At 40.2% G+C, this 17,754-nt stretch overlaps 1 protein-coding gene across 4 annotated transcripts in view; it reads right to left on the bottom strand.

Annotated features, from left to right (window-relative positions):
* The window catches only part of PHEX (phosphate regulating endopeptidase X-linked), a 199,530-nt gene that overhangs the window by 117,436 nt on the left and 64,340 nt on the right, over positions 1–17,754 (bottom strand). For 3 of the 4 annotated variants that reach the window (XM_087860389.1, XM_087860387.1, XM_087860391.1), the window contains one exon: positions 16,057–16,185. The exons of the other annotated variant lie outside the window; for it this stretch is intronic. In XM_087860389.1, the coding sequence (XP_087716515.1) occupies positions 16,057–16,185 (129 nt within the window). The remainder of the gene's footprint in view (positions 1–16,056; positions 16,186–17,754) is intronic. 4 annotated transcript variants of the gene reach the window in all.

Consider the following 17,754-nt stretch of genomic DNA (forward strand, 5'->3'; position numbering starts at 1 on the left):
TGTCCTTCTATGAGACTGGAGAGACTGCATGAAAGAATCTGGGTGCCAGGAAGAAGGCAATGGTTTGGGCAGAAGAAGTGACTGCTAAGATCGCTAGGAAACTGGAGAAACAGGAGAAGAAATGTGTGAAGAAAGAAAGCAACAGCTGGGTGCGAGCACCCTCATGTCTTAAGAAAACAGCAGCAGTACCCCTGAGGAATGTGAGAAGACAGGTGAAAGGCCCAAAAGAAAGCAAAAGCAAAAGCCCCAGAAAGCTCCTCAGGACAATGGAATGGAAATCCCATCTGTCTCCGTCTCTTTCTCCAAACCCAAGAAAAAGAAAACGGTTTCCCAGGAGGAGCTGGTTAGCAGCGATCTTGAAGAGAAAGCTGGCACTGCAAGTCTTCCCAAGAGGAAGAAATCTTTCCCTGAAGAGGAACCAGTTAATGATCCTGAAGAGGCAGGAAGCAGAAGTGTCCCCAAGAAAAAGAGAAAATTCTCTTCCAAGGAGAAGCTGCTCAGAAGCAGACCTGATGAGGTTGCTGGCAGCAAGAGAAGCAGCTCCAAGAAAAAGTTCCAGAAGCTATCCCGGGAAGATCAGAATGGACACACTTCCCTGGTGGGGACATAATCCATGGTGACATTTCCCAACCCAATCCACCCCTTAGAGCCCAATAAAAACAAATTCACAAGAAAAAATAATAAAGAAATAAAAAAGTCGTGGGGCACCTGGGTGGTTCTGTCAGTTAAGCATCCAACTCTTGATTTCAGCTCAGGTCATGATCTTAGGGTCATGGGATCGAGTCCCATGTCGGGCTCTGTGCTGGGCTTAGAATCTGCTTAAGATTCTCTCTTTCCCCCTTTGCATTCCCCCCCTAAAAAAAGTCATATGGCCAACTGCTATTCTTGCTGCACTTATGTAAATGATCAGGCCAAGGTGTTTTGAAACTAGGCTTTTCACAAACAAATATTAATTAGGCTATCTTTGGTAAACATAAGGGTGATTATATAGAGAAAATATGTTTCAATAACCCTTCTGAATAAATATTCAACTCTAATACTGTTCATTATAAACTTACCTAGAATCCTGATTCCTTCTAGTTTCCTCCAATGCCTGGCTACAACTCTCCAAATTAATGTTTTCAATTTTTCTCCCATCTTTCTAAGTCGGATTTATTTAAAAACTAAAATTGCCCTTTCTCCTAAAACCCTGCCAACAAATATGAATGACTTGATATAAACTTCAGAGAAATCTCCAAAATCTCACATAAAGGCAACCTTCACATCTGTTGCTCCGTGGGCCTTTCACAAAGATCATCAGAGACATTCAAACTACAGACTAGAAAAAAACAGACTACCACTGCCTACTCTCACTCTATCCAAAGATGCTTCAAGCTTGACATCTAGAAATCATCTCAACTAGCTATCCTCAGACTCAAAGTGATTTCTAATTTGATCCAGTCATTAGCCATTGTCTTTGCTTCCATACAAATGCCTCTTGTTTAATATCTGATGGCTTAAACCACAGGCCTAACTTTGAGAGCACAGCTCCATCAGTGCCTCTTAAAATGAGTTTAACTTAACTGACCTATTGTCAGGAGTATGAGACTGGTTCAACAAGATGGAACAATCTACCAACTCAACTTTTACTGTGTGAAACTTAAAGGAAGTTTTAGAGGAGGAAATTGTAGGGGCCAAAGGCAGGCCTCCCCAAGATGGCCCACTCCAGCATGAACATTATTTTGAGTCAAAAGCAATCAAAACCTAAGCACATACAAGGAAAGCTCCTTATCTCCCCCCTCAACAGCCTGCTTACACCAAGAAGATAGCCATTCACAGAGATTCCCCTTTACCCAAAAAACTTATGTGCATAATGGGGTAACTTTTGTTATCCAAACATCTTCTCTCACCTTCCCACAAATGGTCTCCCTCCCCTTTATACCCTCAGACCCCCACCCCACTCCTGAGCTCATATAAGCCTCGTGTTGCTTAAATGTCTTTGGAATTTCATGGCTTTCTGGATTTCCCATACTTATGAAAGAAAACAAATGTGATTTATTCCTATTAACCTATCTCATGTCAATTTGATTCTTAGTCCAACAAGAAGGACCTTAAAGGGCAGAGGAAATTCTTGCTCCCTGACAGAAGCAAACTTAAGTGTTCTGAAAATTTTAAATTGTTGGTTTTATTATTTCAGAGCTCATGTGATATGATTTTTCAGTTACGATTTCATATCTCATAAAACATATAGCAGATGCTCAATAAACACAAGTTGATTTATGCTTTTCAAGACCTCTGGTGGCACCTAGCAAAGAAATGAAGTTGAATCTGAAATTGAATCAACCATCTTTCATATATGCTAATGTATAACAGCTATTCTAGCAGTTATTCCAAAAACAGACTAATGGAAATCAAATGACTTGGTAAGTTAGCCCAGTCCATTCTGACAGGGATGATGCTAAATGGTACAACACAGATGGCTAAAAATGGTTTAAAAGATATATATTGTATATTTGGAAGAAATAATCATGGGCTGCTGGAGTTCTAAAAAAGAGAAAGAAAAAGAAAAAAATCTTCAAGGTTGATTGTGTGCATTAATCTTAAAACAATATAATTTTAAGAAAATTCTTAAAGTCATAATGTTGAATGGGTTTTCCACTTTAATATATTTAGAAATTATAAGTAGTATCTTAATAACATAGATTCAAAAGTCTCCGATCTCCCCAGTGGTGCAGAACAGGGCAAGTTTCCTTCGGTTGTTATCACTTGATTAGTGAATGTAAAAAATGGAAATCATTATCAATAATTTATGCCGTTAACCCTGAAGAAATCAGCCGAGGGAAGTTTCCAAAACTTCTCTTTCTGGTAATTGTCACTTTACTAAAAACAAACACATTATATAAATCGATGTACTAACAAGTATTAAATATTTGTTATTTATACTGTAACTATTTATTAAAATGAGTTTGAATTGGCTCCTGATAAAAATAGGATAATGGCATGGAAGTAAGAAGTAAAGAAGAGACCCATATTGAGATGGGAGAAGGGGGTAAGCCGGAAAAACTAGGATAGTTAGAAAATGCTGAGGTTTCTTGCAACCAAGCAAGCTAATAAAACAAATCATACCAGTTTGTTGGGATTAACAAACTTGCACAGCTATTAAGTACGCTGGCAAAAGGAAAAAAGATTATCAAGTTATTTGGGCCACAGACACGCTATAAACCATGTTGGTCGGTGGTGCAGGAGTTTTCAACGTCCTTTTATCAAAAGCCTTCAGACTTGGGTGGAGATAATAAGGAGTAAGATCTTATTTACTGGATATGAACAGAAAGACTGTGTTCAAATTTTATAACTTTTCTTTACCTGTTTCCTACTTCCCTGCTCTAAGAGGGAATGAAGCAGAGACCAGAATAATATTTAGAAATCAACCAGTCTTAATTATCTGTAAGAAATATTTTTATTCTTTATGAATTATTTATGATCTTTTCATAGTAAGTTACCATTAACTTGCACTGCGTATTTCCTAGGGATAAACTTAGGAAACATAGACTAATTTCCAACTGGCACTCTTCTCTCTATTACACAGATTAAGGAAATAGAAACCCCCAGAGACTAAGTAGGTTCTCTATTTCTCTGCTCACCTCCTCTATCACCTCCTCCCATAGTACATACTTGTCTCCCATCATGACATTTGTCAAAATTATCCATCTTCTCCATCATAAGGTCCAGGAGGTTAAGATACTGTCCTGCTCTCCTGTGCATCCCCATGACTAGCGCAATACCCGACATAGTACCTGGTACATAATGGATGCTCAGTAAGCCCCTATGGAATGTTGAATGCATTTTACAAGCAATCCACTTTCAGAAAAATCAGAATACCTGCTACATTAAATGTTTGATCGCTTTCAGGTATAATCACAATAACATTTGGCTACATTTGTGTGGAAATTGGGTAAAGGCTTCTCGTGAAAAATGTTTGAAAACAAAATGAGCTTTCTGTTCACCTTTTCTTGTATAATGAATTTTTCATATAGTAAAACATTCTTCCTATTTTCTTTTATACCATTTAGAGCTATTACTATTACAGCATCTAGATGTTAATTCCATGTAGTTGTTAATTGAGCTGATTTTATCTGAAAAGAAAAGCTAGAAAAATAAAACTAAGTCAACATTAAAAAAAAAAAAAAGAAGAAGAAATCAACCAGTCTCATGATGGTCTAGCCTTCGGCTGTGGGTAAACTTCCCCCAGCAAGTAACTGCCTGGTCACTGCTAAAATTCAGCTCTGTTGGAAGGTGTAAATGCTTTTTTTTCAGTGAATGAATTTTTAGTTCAGGGTCTTCTCAGTCCACAGGTCTGATGAGCTCTGATGGACAAGACTGTGGCCGATAATGTGGGGCAAAGGCAACAGGGTCCAAGGTTATTCCAGAGCAATAAGAAAGATGGGCCAAATGTGACATGATCGTGGCAACACACTCAAAGCCAGAGGCGAGGGTAGTGTCCACACTTTTTTCGAAAGAATTCCCTATGAGCTATCTAAATTACTTGTTTTGCCAGATTTCATTTTGCCAAAGGTTGCTTAAAAAGAGCAGTTGAGATTGGGGTCAGATGATGACCTTTGTTGTAACAAGATTTAGCCCGTAGAGAGTCATGAAACCTGGGTCTGTTCTAGGAATTATATTTGGCTTCTTGAGTTGTTTCCTGAGACTCTCCTATGAGGCAGATTTAGCATTAAATGATAGGGCAGGTTCCGGAATGTGGCCAGAACACTAGTATTAAAAGGACCTTTTCCCAAGTGAAAGCTACTACAGTGGGTATGTATGGAGGATAAGGGACAGCAATAACGCTCAGGCACCTCCCTCACTCTCTTTCGAAGAGAAATTAGAAAGAAGAGGTTTCAATGGAGGAGAGCTGCTGCAGTCTATGCCAGGACTTTGACGGTATGAGTTCTCTCATCAGCATTCATCTTAGGCACGTCACATAGCAATAACAGGAGCTAACAAGCACGGGGCACTTACTTCGTACCAGGCATTGTGCTAAGTCTTCTATGTGGATTACCTTGCTCAGTCCTCCCCACAAACCTCAAATAATCTTTGTATCCCTCCCTGTGATTCAGTGTAATGATGCCTTTAATTCTACACCCCCTTCCCTTGTCCACACCCTCTGCTGTGTGACTTTGCAGTCCCTCTCACTAAAAATGCAGGCTCTGTTTCACCAGTCTGTCAATCCAGACTGGCCCTGTGGCTTGCTTTGGCCCACAGAATGTAGACCTGACATCGTGCCAGTTCTGAGCCTCGGCCTCAGGAGGCCTCCCGTGTTCCTGCTTGCTCACTTGCACCCCTGCCATTGCTACGAGAACACACCCAGGCCAGCCAGCTGAAGGGAGTGAGACAGCTGGAGCAGGGCCGAGTCATCCTGATCACCTTGCCAAAGCCAGTCTAGACCAGCCAGACCCCAGACATTTGAGAAGCCCGCCAAAGCAACCAGAGCTGCCCAGGGGACCACCAACTGACTCCAGATGTATCTGCAATAATTGCTCATTGGTGAAGGCCACTGAGGTTTTGTGACTGATCATTACACAGCATCATTGTAGCAGCAGAAACTGGTGCACCATTTATAAACAGGAAGACAGAGGCACAAAGATGTTAACTAACTTGCCCCAACTGGTAAGAGTGTAGCTGGCCTCTGAGATACTAATGCAACTTCACAGGAAATGGGAAGTAATTTCTATATAAGGCCAATATTTCATAACTATATTAAAAAGCCTTTAAAAACTCAAATAATTTTGGTCTGCCTTAATCCAGACAGGTCTTCAGCAAAGAACCAAAGAAACTGATCCTGACATGATAGCTAATACCACTGACCAGACACACAGAAATGGACACGGTAGTCAGAGAGAACAGCCTTGCTTTCCATGACGTGTGTTGAAGGGAACTTTATCTTTATCTGTACAATGGCTGTACTGAGAGCAACCCTTGTGCGTGGCAGCAACTGCAAGGGACAAAGAACCCCGCAGTATGAGGGCATCGCTACAATGTGTAACACTGACTTTCATGTGACTTCTGCCACCAACATTAGAGTTACATCTCATTTACTCAACCACTGAGAGAAACGGTGAGCAGGGGAATTGGAGAACTTCAATATTAATGGCAGTACATCAATTCGATTATCTTGGCTCACTAATGAGGTGAGCTCCTAATGTATGGAAGTTGCAAGTTCAAACTCCACGGCTGCAATTGGACCCACGTGGGTACTTACGGCTCCAGCGCCAGCTGCAGCAGTATAGGCTGGGAGGAGAAACCTGTTTTGGGGATAAGAATTACTATCGGAACTGGTCACACAGAGCAGCTCAGGAAACTGGAAGATACTATAGGTCATCTACGGCATTACTTGGGGATATGAACAATGACTTTTTCCAGAAAGGGAAAAAGAAATAAGCTATTACAATGCAGGTGAAATTACTGAATTATTTTACGCCATAAATAAAGCCTTAATTCTTCACTTAATAAGGTCTAAATCTGAAGTGTAATAAAATATTTGTTCCTCTTTAACTAGATTAACCTTCTGCATACAGCATGCTTTAGTGTATAAGACACTAATGACTTTAGCTTTGATTTGAGAATTGACCAAACCTCTTCTTTTGACCAAAGCTTAGTCAGGTTCCTCTAAGGGAACCTTAGGTTCCCTTGACTAGGCCTTGACTTTGGCCCCCATCCTGTCCCTACCCAGACTGCACAGCCCAGTTTTAGCAAGAATCCTGGTCAGTTGGTTTATAGAGAATCCCCTACCCTTGATATCAGAGCACACTCTGTATCTGATCATATTCCCCATGCCCCGCTCCTGCTATCTGATCACACTGGCCTGCCTTCCGCAAAAGCTCCCTTACTCCTGAGATCTCATCTTAGCAATTTTCCATCCGCTGACTCCATTGCTCTGCCTGTTGGACATAAATCCCCACTAGTCTTTGCTCTATTCAGAGTTAAGCCCAATCTCTCTCACCTATTGTGATAGTCCTTGCATTTTCTGCAATAGTACTGAATAAAGTCTTCCTTACCATTTTAACAAGTATCAGAATAATTTTTTTCTTTAACAGCGTTTACCCTGTAACAAAAACGTAGAAAATACGAGGTACCAGCAAAAACATGCCTATTGGTAGAGCTGAGATACACAAATAAGATAAGAAGAGTTTGGGGACACCGTGACTGTAATGAAATTAAATGATTTGGTTTCACAGAAGAACCCAGCACAGCCAAAATGTTCGAATGGGAAACCAACTTCACTGAATTTTCTAGAAACTACAGTTAAAGCTGAAAGATTTTTTTTTTTTTTTGCATTAACACTTAAGAGAAAATTGTTCTTTAACATACATGCTCACATTTCTGTCTTGGTAAATAAAGAATTATGAACATTTTTAAAAAGCCTTTTTTGATGAGAAAGCTTACAGAGCCTTGGGTCACCATTCCAAACATCAGGGATCACTCCTCAGAAGGATATATATAGAAATACTGGAAATTGAGCTCCGTGTGTAGACTGGGCCGAAGATACACCTAGAAAAGTTGCTCTTGGATGAAATCTCTGATAGCATCTGAATCATTTCTTATTATTTTCCTCTTCTGAAAATTATATGAACATGAAAATGCAATGTCAACTGGTTGGATGTGAATTAAGCTTTTACTGTATTTACCTCTAAAATATTGAAGCATTAGAAGCAAAATCTATTCCAATTATTTCCTCTCTCTAAACACTAAGAAATAAACATGTGCCTTTTATTTTTATAAGATCTTAATATTAGAATAAATAATATCCTGATAAGGGAGAATTAATTATAAAACAAGCCACTTAGAAGTCTCCTCATTGGGGCGCCTGGGTGGCTCAGTCTGTTAAGCATCTGACTCATGATTTCAACTCAGGTCACCATCTCATGGGTCATGAAATTGAGCCCCATGCTGGGCTCCTTACTCAGCAGGGAGTCTGCTTGAAGAATCTCACTGTGTCTCCCTCTGCCCCTTTCCACTCACATGCTCGCTCTCTCTTTCTAAAAAAAATAAATCTTAAAAAAAAAGTCTCCTCATTATGACTGGTTTCCTCATTCCAGACACAAAATCAGTGAAGATTTGACTGTTTTTTTTTTTTCAGTGAGAAGCAGGGGAATAAAGCACTAGTTTAAAGCTAGATTATCTGGGCACGAACCCCACCTAAACCATTTTTAAGCTGTATGACCTTGGGATTACTTAAACTCTTGGAGCCTCAGGTTCCTCATCTGGAAGATGAGGGGCAGTAAAAGCAGATACAGGACCATTGTGAGTATTAAATGAGTTAACACATTAAAAGCACTTAGAAGAGTACCAGATATCCAGTTAAACCTCAGTAAAAGTTAGCTACTTTATTATTATTGCCAGATTTTTAAAGCATAAAACCCTTACCACTACAGTCACACTAGGCCCATCCTGACCACCCCCCCCTTCCTGGCCATCATTGGTATCTTTACCTCCATGGGTGCGGATACTTACCTGGGGGCATTTACTGATATATTTTAGATATAAATCATCATCAATAATAAAAAGAAAAAAAAGTGGGGGCACCTGGTTGGCTCAGTCAATAAGCGTCTGCCTTCAGCTCAGGTCATGATCCCAATCCCAGGGTCCTGGGATAGAGGCCACATCAGGCTCTTTGCTCAGCAGGAAGCCTGCTTCTCCCTCTCCCTCTGCCTGATGCTCCCCCTGCTTGTGCACACTCTGTCTGTCAAATAAATAAATAAAATATTTTTTAAAAATTAAAATAAAAAAGAAAGTGACACCTATCTGGCTCAGTTGGCAGAGTGTGAGACTCTTAATTTCAGGGTCATGAGTTTATGCCCCACATTAGGGGCAAAGTTTACTTTAAAAATAGTAATAGGGGTGCCTGGGTGGCTCAGCTGGTTGGGCATCCAACTCTTGATTTCGGCTCAGGTCGCGATCTCAGGGTCCTGGGATAGAGCCTCACATCAGGCTTTGTGCTCAGCACGGTGTCTACTTGTCCCTCTCCCTCTGCTCCTCCCCCCACCCCGCCCCTGCTCACATGCTCCTGCACTCCCGTGTGCACGTTCACACTCTCAATAAAAATTTCAAAAAATATATTAAAAATTAATAATAATAGTAATTTAATAAAAATAAAATGTAAAAGAAAAATATCAAGTAATACTTTAGACATCCTTCCTTCCCCCCTCCCCACCCACACACACCCCTAATCTTCTCCTGTCACTTAGGCCATGAGCAAACAGATCAGAGTTTGTTACCATGGGACAAGAGCATCATCTCTATTTATAGTAACAACACATCATGGATTCTTTAAGGAGTCATTTTCATATCTTGTGTATAACTTTCCACAAAAGCAACCTGTTAAATGTTTAGCTAATATGCTGTATTTTTTAATTATACATGGTCTTCTAAATAAGATTTAAAAAATTAAAGAAGGTATCTAATAAACAAGGTCCTGATTTTTGGTTCTGAAGACTGAGGAGAGAGAGAGAGAATGTTAGTGTAAAAGACACAAAATGGTACGCCCAGGACATATTTCGTTTGGCCTCCAAAGTATCGACAAAGATTTAAAATCTGGAAGATTTCATATAAAAATCCCTATCTCTGACTTCTCTCAAGAAACAAAGAAACACAGTTTAAAACACACATACACACACACACACACACACATACACACACAAACAGAAACCTAGCACAGCAGGCATCCTGCATGAATACAGCCTGAGCTGAATCCTAGATAGCATATTCATTTCTATTCACCACTAATGTGTCCCAGACACCAAGTTCCAGAGGCAATTACCTCTCATCATTGCACATGCCCTGGTTTTTTGCTGATACCTAGCCAGCCTTACTTCTGTGTATTATTTAATGTTACTGCCTGTGAGGGTATTTGATCTTGGAACCCCTGGCTTTCAGCTTGACCAAGTCCTTTGCAAGTTCAAGGCACTGAATGACTTTAACTTGTAGACTCTACTCCACCCAGTCTATGAGCCAATGAGAAGCAAGATTCCCAGGTGCTAACCGCAGAGTAGCACCTGGAATTTATCTCCTCTACACTGGTACACCAGGGAACCTGAAACACCTTCACCAAGTAGCAGCCTGACTCCAAATCCTGGCTCCCAAGCCATGAATCCTGGTATGGCTTGAGTCCTTTCCCCCTGATATTAGAGCCCTCCATGAAACCCAAGGTCAGGGACCGATGACCCTGCCCTCCCAAACCTGGCTATGAGCACCCTCTCACCCAAGGACTAATCCCCAGCACAATGAAGGATCCTTCTTCAATTCTTTAAATGGGCACTGTCCAATATGGTAACTACATGTCCAATATCATAGCCACAGTGGCAAATAAACACTTGAAGCGTGGCTAACCTGAAGTGAGATATCCCATAAGTATAAAATACACACGAGATTTCAAAGACTTAGTTTGAAATAAAGTATATAAGCTATCACATTAATAATTTTTATATTTATTGTTGAAATGATAGCATTTTGGGTATATTTAGTTGAACAAAATATATTAAAATTAATTTCACCTGTTTCCTTTTACTTTTTTAATGGGGCTGCTAGAAAATGTAAAATTACATATGTGGCTCATATTCAAGTTGTTTTGATTAGTGCCACTGTAGGTAACAAAGACAACTGTCCCAAGAGTTCTGCAACTATTCTCACTCCATGGCCTGTCCTGCAGCTAGTCCCAAATGGGTTAAGGTCCTGTCCCACCATCAAAAGGCACAAGATTCTTCCAGATGCCTCTTTAGGGGGCTTTGCATTGAAGAATTCTCCTTTTTCTATGTGCTATTCCCTCCCATTTCTACTTAAATCTGTAAAACTCCCATAGTTATGTGTAAGTGAATTAGTATGAATGTATATATGTGTGTGTGCAGGTGTGTACACACACACATATGTACACTTGCCTATGAGAAGTGGAAAAGAAATAGCAACTCGGAATTGGGTGTTTTCCCCAGTGAAAAGAAAGAGAACCCTGGTTGGTGGGGGGGGGCTTTCTCCTCTACAAAGGAAACATCAAAGGGAACTGCTTTCTCCTACCCTCTGTAACAAAGGATGACAAGCAGAGGTAGTTGGGCCAAATCCGCCGTTAAGAGACTACAGAAACAGATACTGAGGATAAGCAGGAACTCCCTTGGAGGAACCTAAGTACCAGTTGTCAAAGGAAAACTAATCAGTTCATAGGGAAAAAAACCAAGAAGCCTGGAGGCCCCTACATAGGGTTTGACAAAGTCCATTTAAACCAATTTGAACAAGGAAATTTTAAATGATGTGAAAAATTGAAGCAGTTACTTGCACTAATGCAACAGGCTTTGGTAAACGAAGTACTGATGTTTGAGTCAACAGCCTACCCTGCTCACATGAATCGCGAGGGTTGGGATTCTGGCGGTAACTGTTTGCAAGCAAATGAATGACGCAAAGGCCTTGCTACTCCAACTGTGGTCCCTGGACCAGCAGCATCAACACCACTTGGGAACTTGTTATGCAAGTTCTTGCGTCCTAACCCCAACCTAAGTTTAAAAGATCCTTGGCAAAATGCAGTGAGATTTTGCATTTTTACAAAAAGATCCTCATTTGATTTGTGTACACATTAAAGTCTGAAAAGTACCTGAAATTTAACCTTCTGAATGTATTCATCCGCTTAGCAATCTTTTTTGTAAATAAAACAATGGCAGCCTTCCTTCGGAGTTAGAGTCTCTGGAATTTGTCCCACTGGGGATCTTTCTGGTTTTCTTTTTCTTTGGGCTGTAGTTAATAATACAGAATGTTTTTCAAGTAAATCAGTGGTTCCAGGTGGTTCTTGGATGAGAGCCCTGTAACAAGGCTATAAAAAGCCAGATATTTCTCTTATAAGTTTCCAACTTAAGTATTCCCTGAGACAAATAGCATCGGCTTAAGGGAGGAAAACAATTTTATGTAAAATAGATGAGTATCTGTGTAACTATCCCACTACCTCCATGTCCCATGTATATCAAAACAAGGGGGAGAACTGCCAAAATCAATTTTATTTTAGAATATTACACCCTAACACATGAAAAGGGGACTTTCACACCAAAACTGAGAAAAACAAATTAATCCACATACCTTTCATGTTACTTAAAATTCTTCTAACTGCCAAAAAAAAAAAGAAACGAGAAACAAAAAACCCTGTCATGCCTTAATTGTTTTTATATCCTTCCCAAAGCTTATAATGTTACCACCGTGATTATCTCATAAATTCTCAATCCATTTACTCTAAGCAAAGAGTGAAAGAAAACACACAATGGGAATATTGAGCATTCTGAAATAAGACATTAATTCTCCAGTGGAATTATTTGCAAGAAGGGGACTTGCAGGTTCAAATATAGTCTCAAACTTAGCAGAAAATTCCCCAAATATCAAAAAAAGAAAAAAAGAAAGAAAAAAATTCAGGTAAATATACTTAGATTTAAGGTATTCCAAGGTAAACTTCTGCAAATACATAGTTATGTGTTACCTACTGTAGGCGCCAAGGGCTAGCTGCCTCAAGATGGACCACTTTGGCAAAATTATTTTCAGTCAAAAGCAAACAAAACCCTGTGGATTCAGGAAAAGTTCCTTACCTCCCCCTTTAGCTGCCTAATTACATTGGAAAGGAGAGCCTGTGCCTGAGGAAGAGAGCTATTAACAGAGATTCCTCTGTTAATCTGTAATTCCTCTGTAATCTCTGTGCAAAGCAAGGCCAGCTATTTTTCCAAACATCTTCTCTCACCTTCCTGCAAATGGTCTTCCTCCCCTTTGTGTCCTCACACCCCACTCCTCCTGAGCTCAGGAGCTCATATAAGCCCCATGCTGCCAGTCTTTAAAATTTCATGCCTGTGTGGATTCTCCATATGCACAAAGCTAAATTTGGTTTTGTCCTGTTGATCTGTCTCATGTCAATTTGATCCTTTATCCAGCTAAAAGGACCTTGAGGGAGCCTGGGTGGCTCAGTTGTTTAATTGTTGGACTCTTCTTGATTTTGGCTCAGGTCATGATCTCGAGGTCATGAGATCAAGCCCTACGTCGGGCTCCCTGCTCAGTGCGGAGTCTGCTTGAGATTCTCTCCTTCTCCCTTTGCCCCTTCCCCTGCTCATGTCCGCAGATGTGCGCACTCTCTCTCTCTCAAATAAATAAATAAAATCTAAAAAAAAAAAGGGGGGAGGACCTTGAAGGGCATAGGAAATTCTTCCTCCCCAACAGTATTAACACACAATACCAAACAGCTCATACTATGTAGCAGCACATAATAACAACCATGTGAATTATCGTGACGTAACAGACTTTACGTGTTTGCCTATAAGACCAGTGTTTGTTGAGCACCTGCATCCAAGCTGCTCATATATTCTTACCTGAATGACTACAATGGATCATTATTAGTGAAATATACCTGAAACATACCTCTTGGGCATAGTGATTATTAGGGACTGATTATTTTTGAGAAGCTACAGACACAGGGGACCCTCTCAAAACAGAGTCGAAGTTACCCTTTTGTGAGAGAAGTTAACATTTAGGAGGGAAATCTGCATTGTAAAGGTATCTTCCTCCCTGTATCAGGAAAAAGAGGATGACTCTCATCTCTGGAAACTTTGATCAACGGACAAGAGCATGGACTTAAATCTGCATAACAACCTTACCTTTTGTCTACTGTGCTTTTCCTGGTAATCTCCCAACACTGGCCTGCCTACCCCTGTGCCCACATCTTCTCATCTTCTTTTTCCTTAGCTGGGGATAGTAATTAAGGTGGTGGCCTGGGCCATTTCTGGGAGTTCCTCAGTTTTCCTGGGTCTCTCCCTTGTATACAGGAGATATGCGCCTTATTAAACTTGTTTGTTTTTCTTTCATTAATCTGTTTTATCACAGTGGGATCTCAAGAACCTAGAAGGGTAGAGGGAAATTATTTTTCCTCCCCTACATTAGTTAATTGTTCCTAGATATTTTGCTTCATGACACTTGTAAACTATAATTCATCACAAAGAAAATACACACCAAAAAATCTGCACCATGGCTAAATCCAAATTTCTACTTCAAAATATAACCTCTCCTCTAATGCAGCCGAAACAAATGAAGAAGAACATACTGTGAAGGTGAGGAGTCTTTCAATTCATGACCTCCAACCTCATCTACACCATTACTGCCTCCGGGTAACCCCTTCCTCAGTTTACTCACTCTCCCACTCCCCTGGACAACTATTTCACACCTTCTCCTGTCTCTTCCAACCTCTATCCTCAAGCCAAGACTCACACCCTACTGCCTCCTTTATGTCTTCAACTGGAAGTCTGATAACCTCTCAAGTTCAACACAACCACAACTAACTTTCTGATCTCTCCCAAATCCAAATCTGGTTTCCCACAGCATTCCCTTCTCAGTTAACAGCAACTTCATGCTTCCACTGAAATCAGACACAAAGCTCTCACTCTCAGATCCGTCACTGAATCTGTCAGCAAATTATTTTGGTTCTACTTCAGAATCCAACCCCTTTTCACAACTTCCCTGCTACAACCTGGTCCAAGCTATCATCATCTCTCACCTGGTCCCTCCAATGGTCTTCTTTTTTTTTTTAAGTAGGCTCCACACCCCGAGTGGAGTCCAACACAGGGCCTGAACTCACAACCCTGAGATCAAGACCTGAGCTGAGATCAAGAGTCAGACGCTTAACTGACTTAGCGTCCCAGGCGCCCCTTTCTTTCAATAGTCTTCTAATTAGTCTCCCTGATTCTGTCCTTGACTCCCTCCAAACTCTTCTCAGCACAGCAGCAGGGTGATCCTTTCAACATAAGTCAGGTCACATCAGGCCTCTGCTCAAAAGCCTATATTAGCTCCCCAAAGCACTCAGGATAAAAGTCCACAATGGCCCATAAGGCCTTACAAAATGCCACCATCCCTATTATTGCTCTGACTGCAGCACCTGCTTCTTACCCTCACTCACACTGCTCCAGCCACATGGTCCTCCCTGCTATTACTTGAGTGCCTCAGGCCCATCCCAGCCACAGGCCTTTTTGCACTAGGTATTCCTTTGGCCTGGAACACTCTTCCCCCAGATAGCTGCCATATCTAATTGTTTCACATCCTTCAAATCTTTGCCAAATGTCATCCTCACAGTGAGGCTTTCCTTGACCACCCTATTTAATCCTATAACCTGTCCCACACACCCTCACCTTCCAGCACTCCCAAATCCCTTCGACCTCCTTTTTCTTTTTTCCAGGGTCCTTACCATCTTCCAACATACTCGTCTGTCTCCCCACCCATTAGAATGTCAACTCAGAGAGGTCAGGGATCTTTTTTCTGTGCCTAGAACAGTACCTGACATATAATGGGTGTCCAACAAGTATTTGTTGAGTAAATGAATGAAACTAAACCTCATGTTTTATTAGCAGATAGATCTGGCTGGGCCATTAATGCCATTACGGCAACTACAAATTACCACAGATCAGAGGTACAGGAAAGCTCATTATACTGCTCATTCCATTTTTGTATATGCTTAGGAATTTCCAAAATAAAAGGATTTCTTTTTAGGTTAACAACAAAAAATAGACACACAGTATTGTCTCTGAAATAAATGTCACACTTCTGAAGTTTCCAGAAAACAGCATAAGACAAGTAGAAAAAAACCCTGCATTTTATTTCTATTTCTAAACCACTTAATAGTTGTTAAATATATTACAAATCTCTCCATCTCTGGGTCTCTAACTTCCTCATCTCTAAAACAAAGAAGCCCGACTAGAAAACCTCTCTCTTTTGTAATTACAACAGTCTAATAACTAATCATTAAATTATCTAGGCCCTAGGCCTTCTTTGTTCCTAAGCATTGACTTTACACAATGAACTTCTACAGGAGAAAGTCAGACTCTGGGTGACATGATTTCACGCTTCTTTTCTCATTTCCACTTGTCTTAATTTTCACAACTGTATTCTAGGTTTGAGTTTGTAGTTAATATCGTACTGCAGGAATTCCTCTCTGAAGCTGAACTATTATCTAGCTAGGTTCATTGCTTCAAGAGCTGGAGGGCTGACCTGGTGGACTGCCATGGCTCTTACCAGCTGGGGAGCAGCACTTACCATCTCCTTCTTGTCTTCCTGGAAGTGCACATCCACAAACATTTTCCCAACAACATAAGGGAGGGCACTTTCGATAAAGTTTACACATTTGTCCCATTGAGGCAACAAAGTTGTAGTCCCCTGAATTACCTGTGGGAGATAATTGATCCAGATTGAGGTTTACTTGGATAAAACCTATAGCTGAAAAAAAAAATCACACCACCTGGAGAAAACAGGCTACAAAACATGGCACACCCCAACCCATATACATGTGTCCAATGGTAGAGTTGACAGTGAAATCAGATGAAGAAATAAATTCTGATTCTTCCTAGTTAGACTTAAAACTGAATGAGAATATTCTGATGGCAGAAAATAATATATTTATCGTTTCCTTTCAATTTTCTCCATTAAATGAAGGATTAGGACAATGGCACAGCTTTTCTGCAGTTAGCAGGGAAATGTGTGGATGCTGTCCCATACAAGTGTCTAGATAGCATTTAATATCCATTGGGAACTAAAGTTTCACTAGGAAAGGTCTAGTATCAATGGGTAATCAAAGTTGCTGCCCGAAGAGGGTTTCCTTGCTCTGGGTAGTACATTCACAAGTTCAAAGACAACATGGCCCACCATGAACAACCAAGAAGAATATTTACGTCATATCGTAGCAAAGGACACACCCATAACCAAGTAAAAAATGGATGAAAATGTTTTTCCCATCTGTCCCAATTAAGCCATTACAAGAAAACATTTACAAACAAGTAAGGTTCCAAAGCAGGACTTGGAAGGCTCAAAGGTTTATTCTTGTGATGAAAGCAAAGAAATAAACAGTGTTTAAAATGCCCTTGGAGGATGGAAGTTCAGCGCTCAAAATGCAAACCAAAGGCAAGCAGCAAGGCAGGGAGGCGCTGAGCACAGTGAAGGCGCCACGTGCACCACAGTAGACCCAGGCTGCTGGCACAGCACACACGGGGTTAATGCTGAGATTCATCTCTTCTTCCTTCCCCTGCTTTCTGGCAACACAACCCCTCACAGACAGAAGGAATCAATGTATTTTTTAAATCTCTAGGGAAAGAGATCCTACAGCTATCTTTGGCAATTCAATGTTATATTTAGCACTTTACACTCAAGAAACATCCCCTCATACCTAACTCTCCAATTTTCACACACTACTTCTTACACCATTCTCTCTTATTCTCTTCACAGTAGGGCTGAAAAGCAGCTGGGTACTATCTTTTATGTGATCCGCAGGAGTTAAAAATACACATACATATATGTAAATATAAATATATACTTATATATGTACATACATATATATACATGCTATATGTATGTGTTTATATATATATATATAATCCACTTATTTTGTAACCTAACCCTTTGATATGACCTCAATAAATATAGCTGCTTTATAGTGTTCTCTATAAAACTCAATAATCCAGTGACTTTGAGAGCCAAAATGTATCCAAAATAACTCTTACTGCTCCATAGTAATGACCCACCAAAAACTCCTGTACTCACCTGTTTCTCTAATAACTGAAACAACTGTTAAATAAAAGCACTGTTATAAAATTTGTCATTCACTTCTAATTGAGAGAAAAATAAATTTAAAATACCTTTTAAAAGTCACAAAATATTTAAAATGAAAAAAAAAAACCCAGATAATCATTAGGCCCTTATTAATGGGAAAATTACTCAGACAAAAGCTTGTGAAACAAAGGC

Source organism: Ursus americanus, chromosome X (genome assembly GCF_024610735.1).
Source record: "Ursus americanus isolate L20-20 chromosome X, mUrsAme1.1.p, whole genome shotgun sequence".
Lineage (NCBI taxonomy): Eukaryota > Metazoa > Chordata > Mammalia > Carnivora > Ursidae > Ursus > Ursus americanus.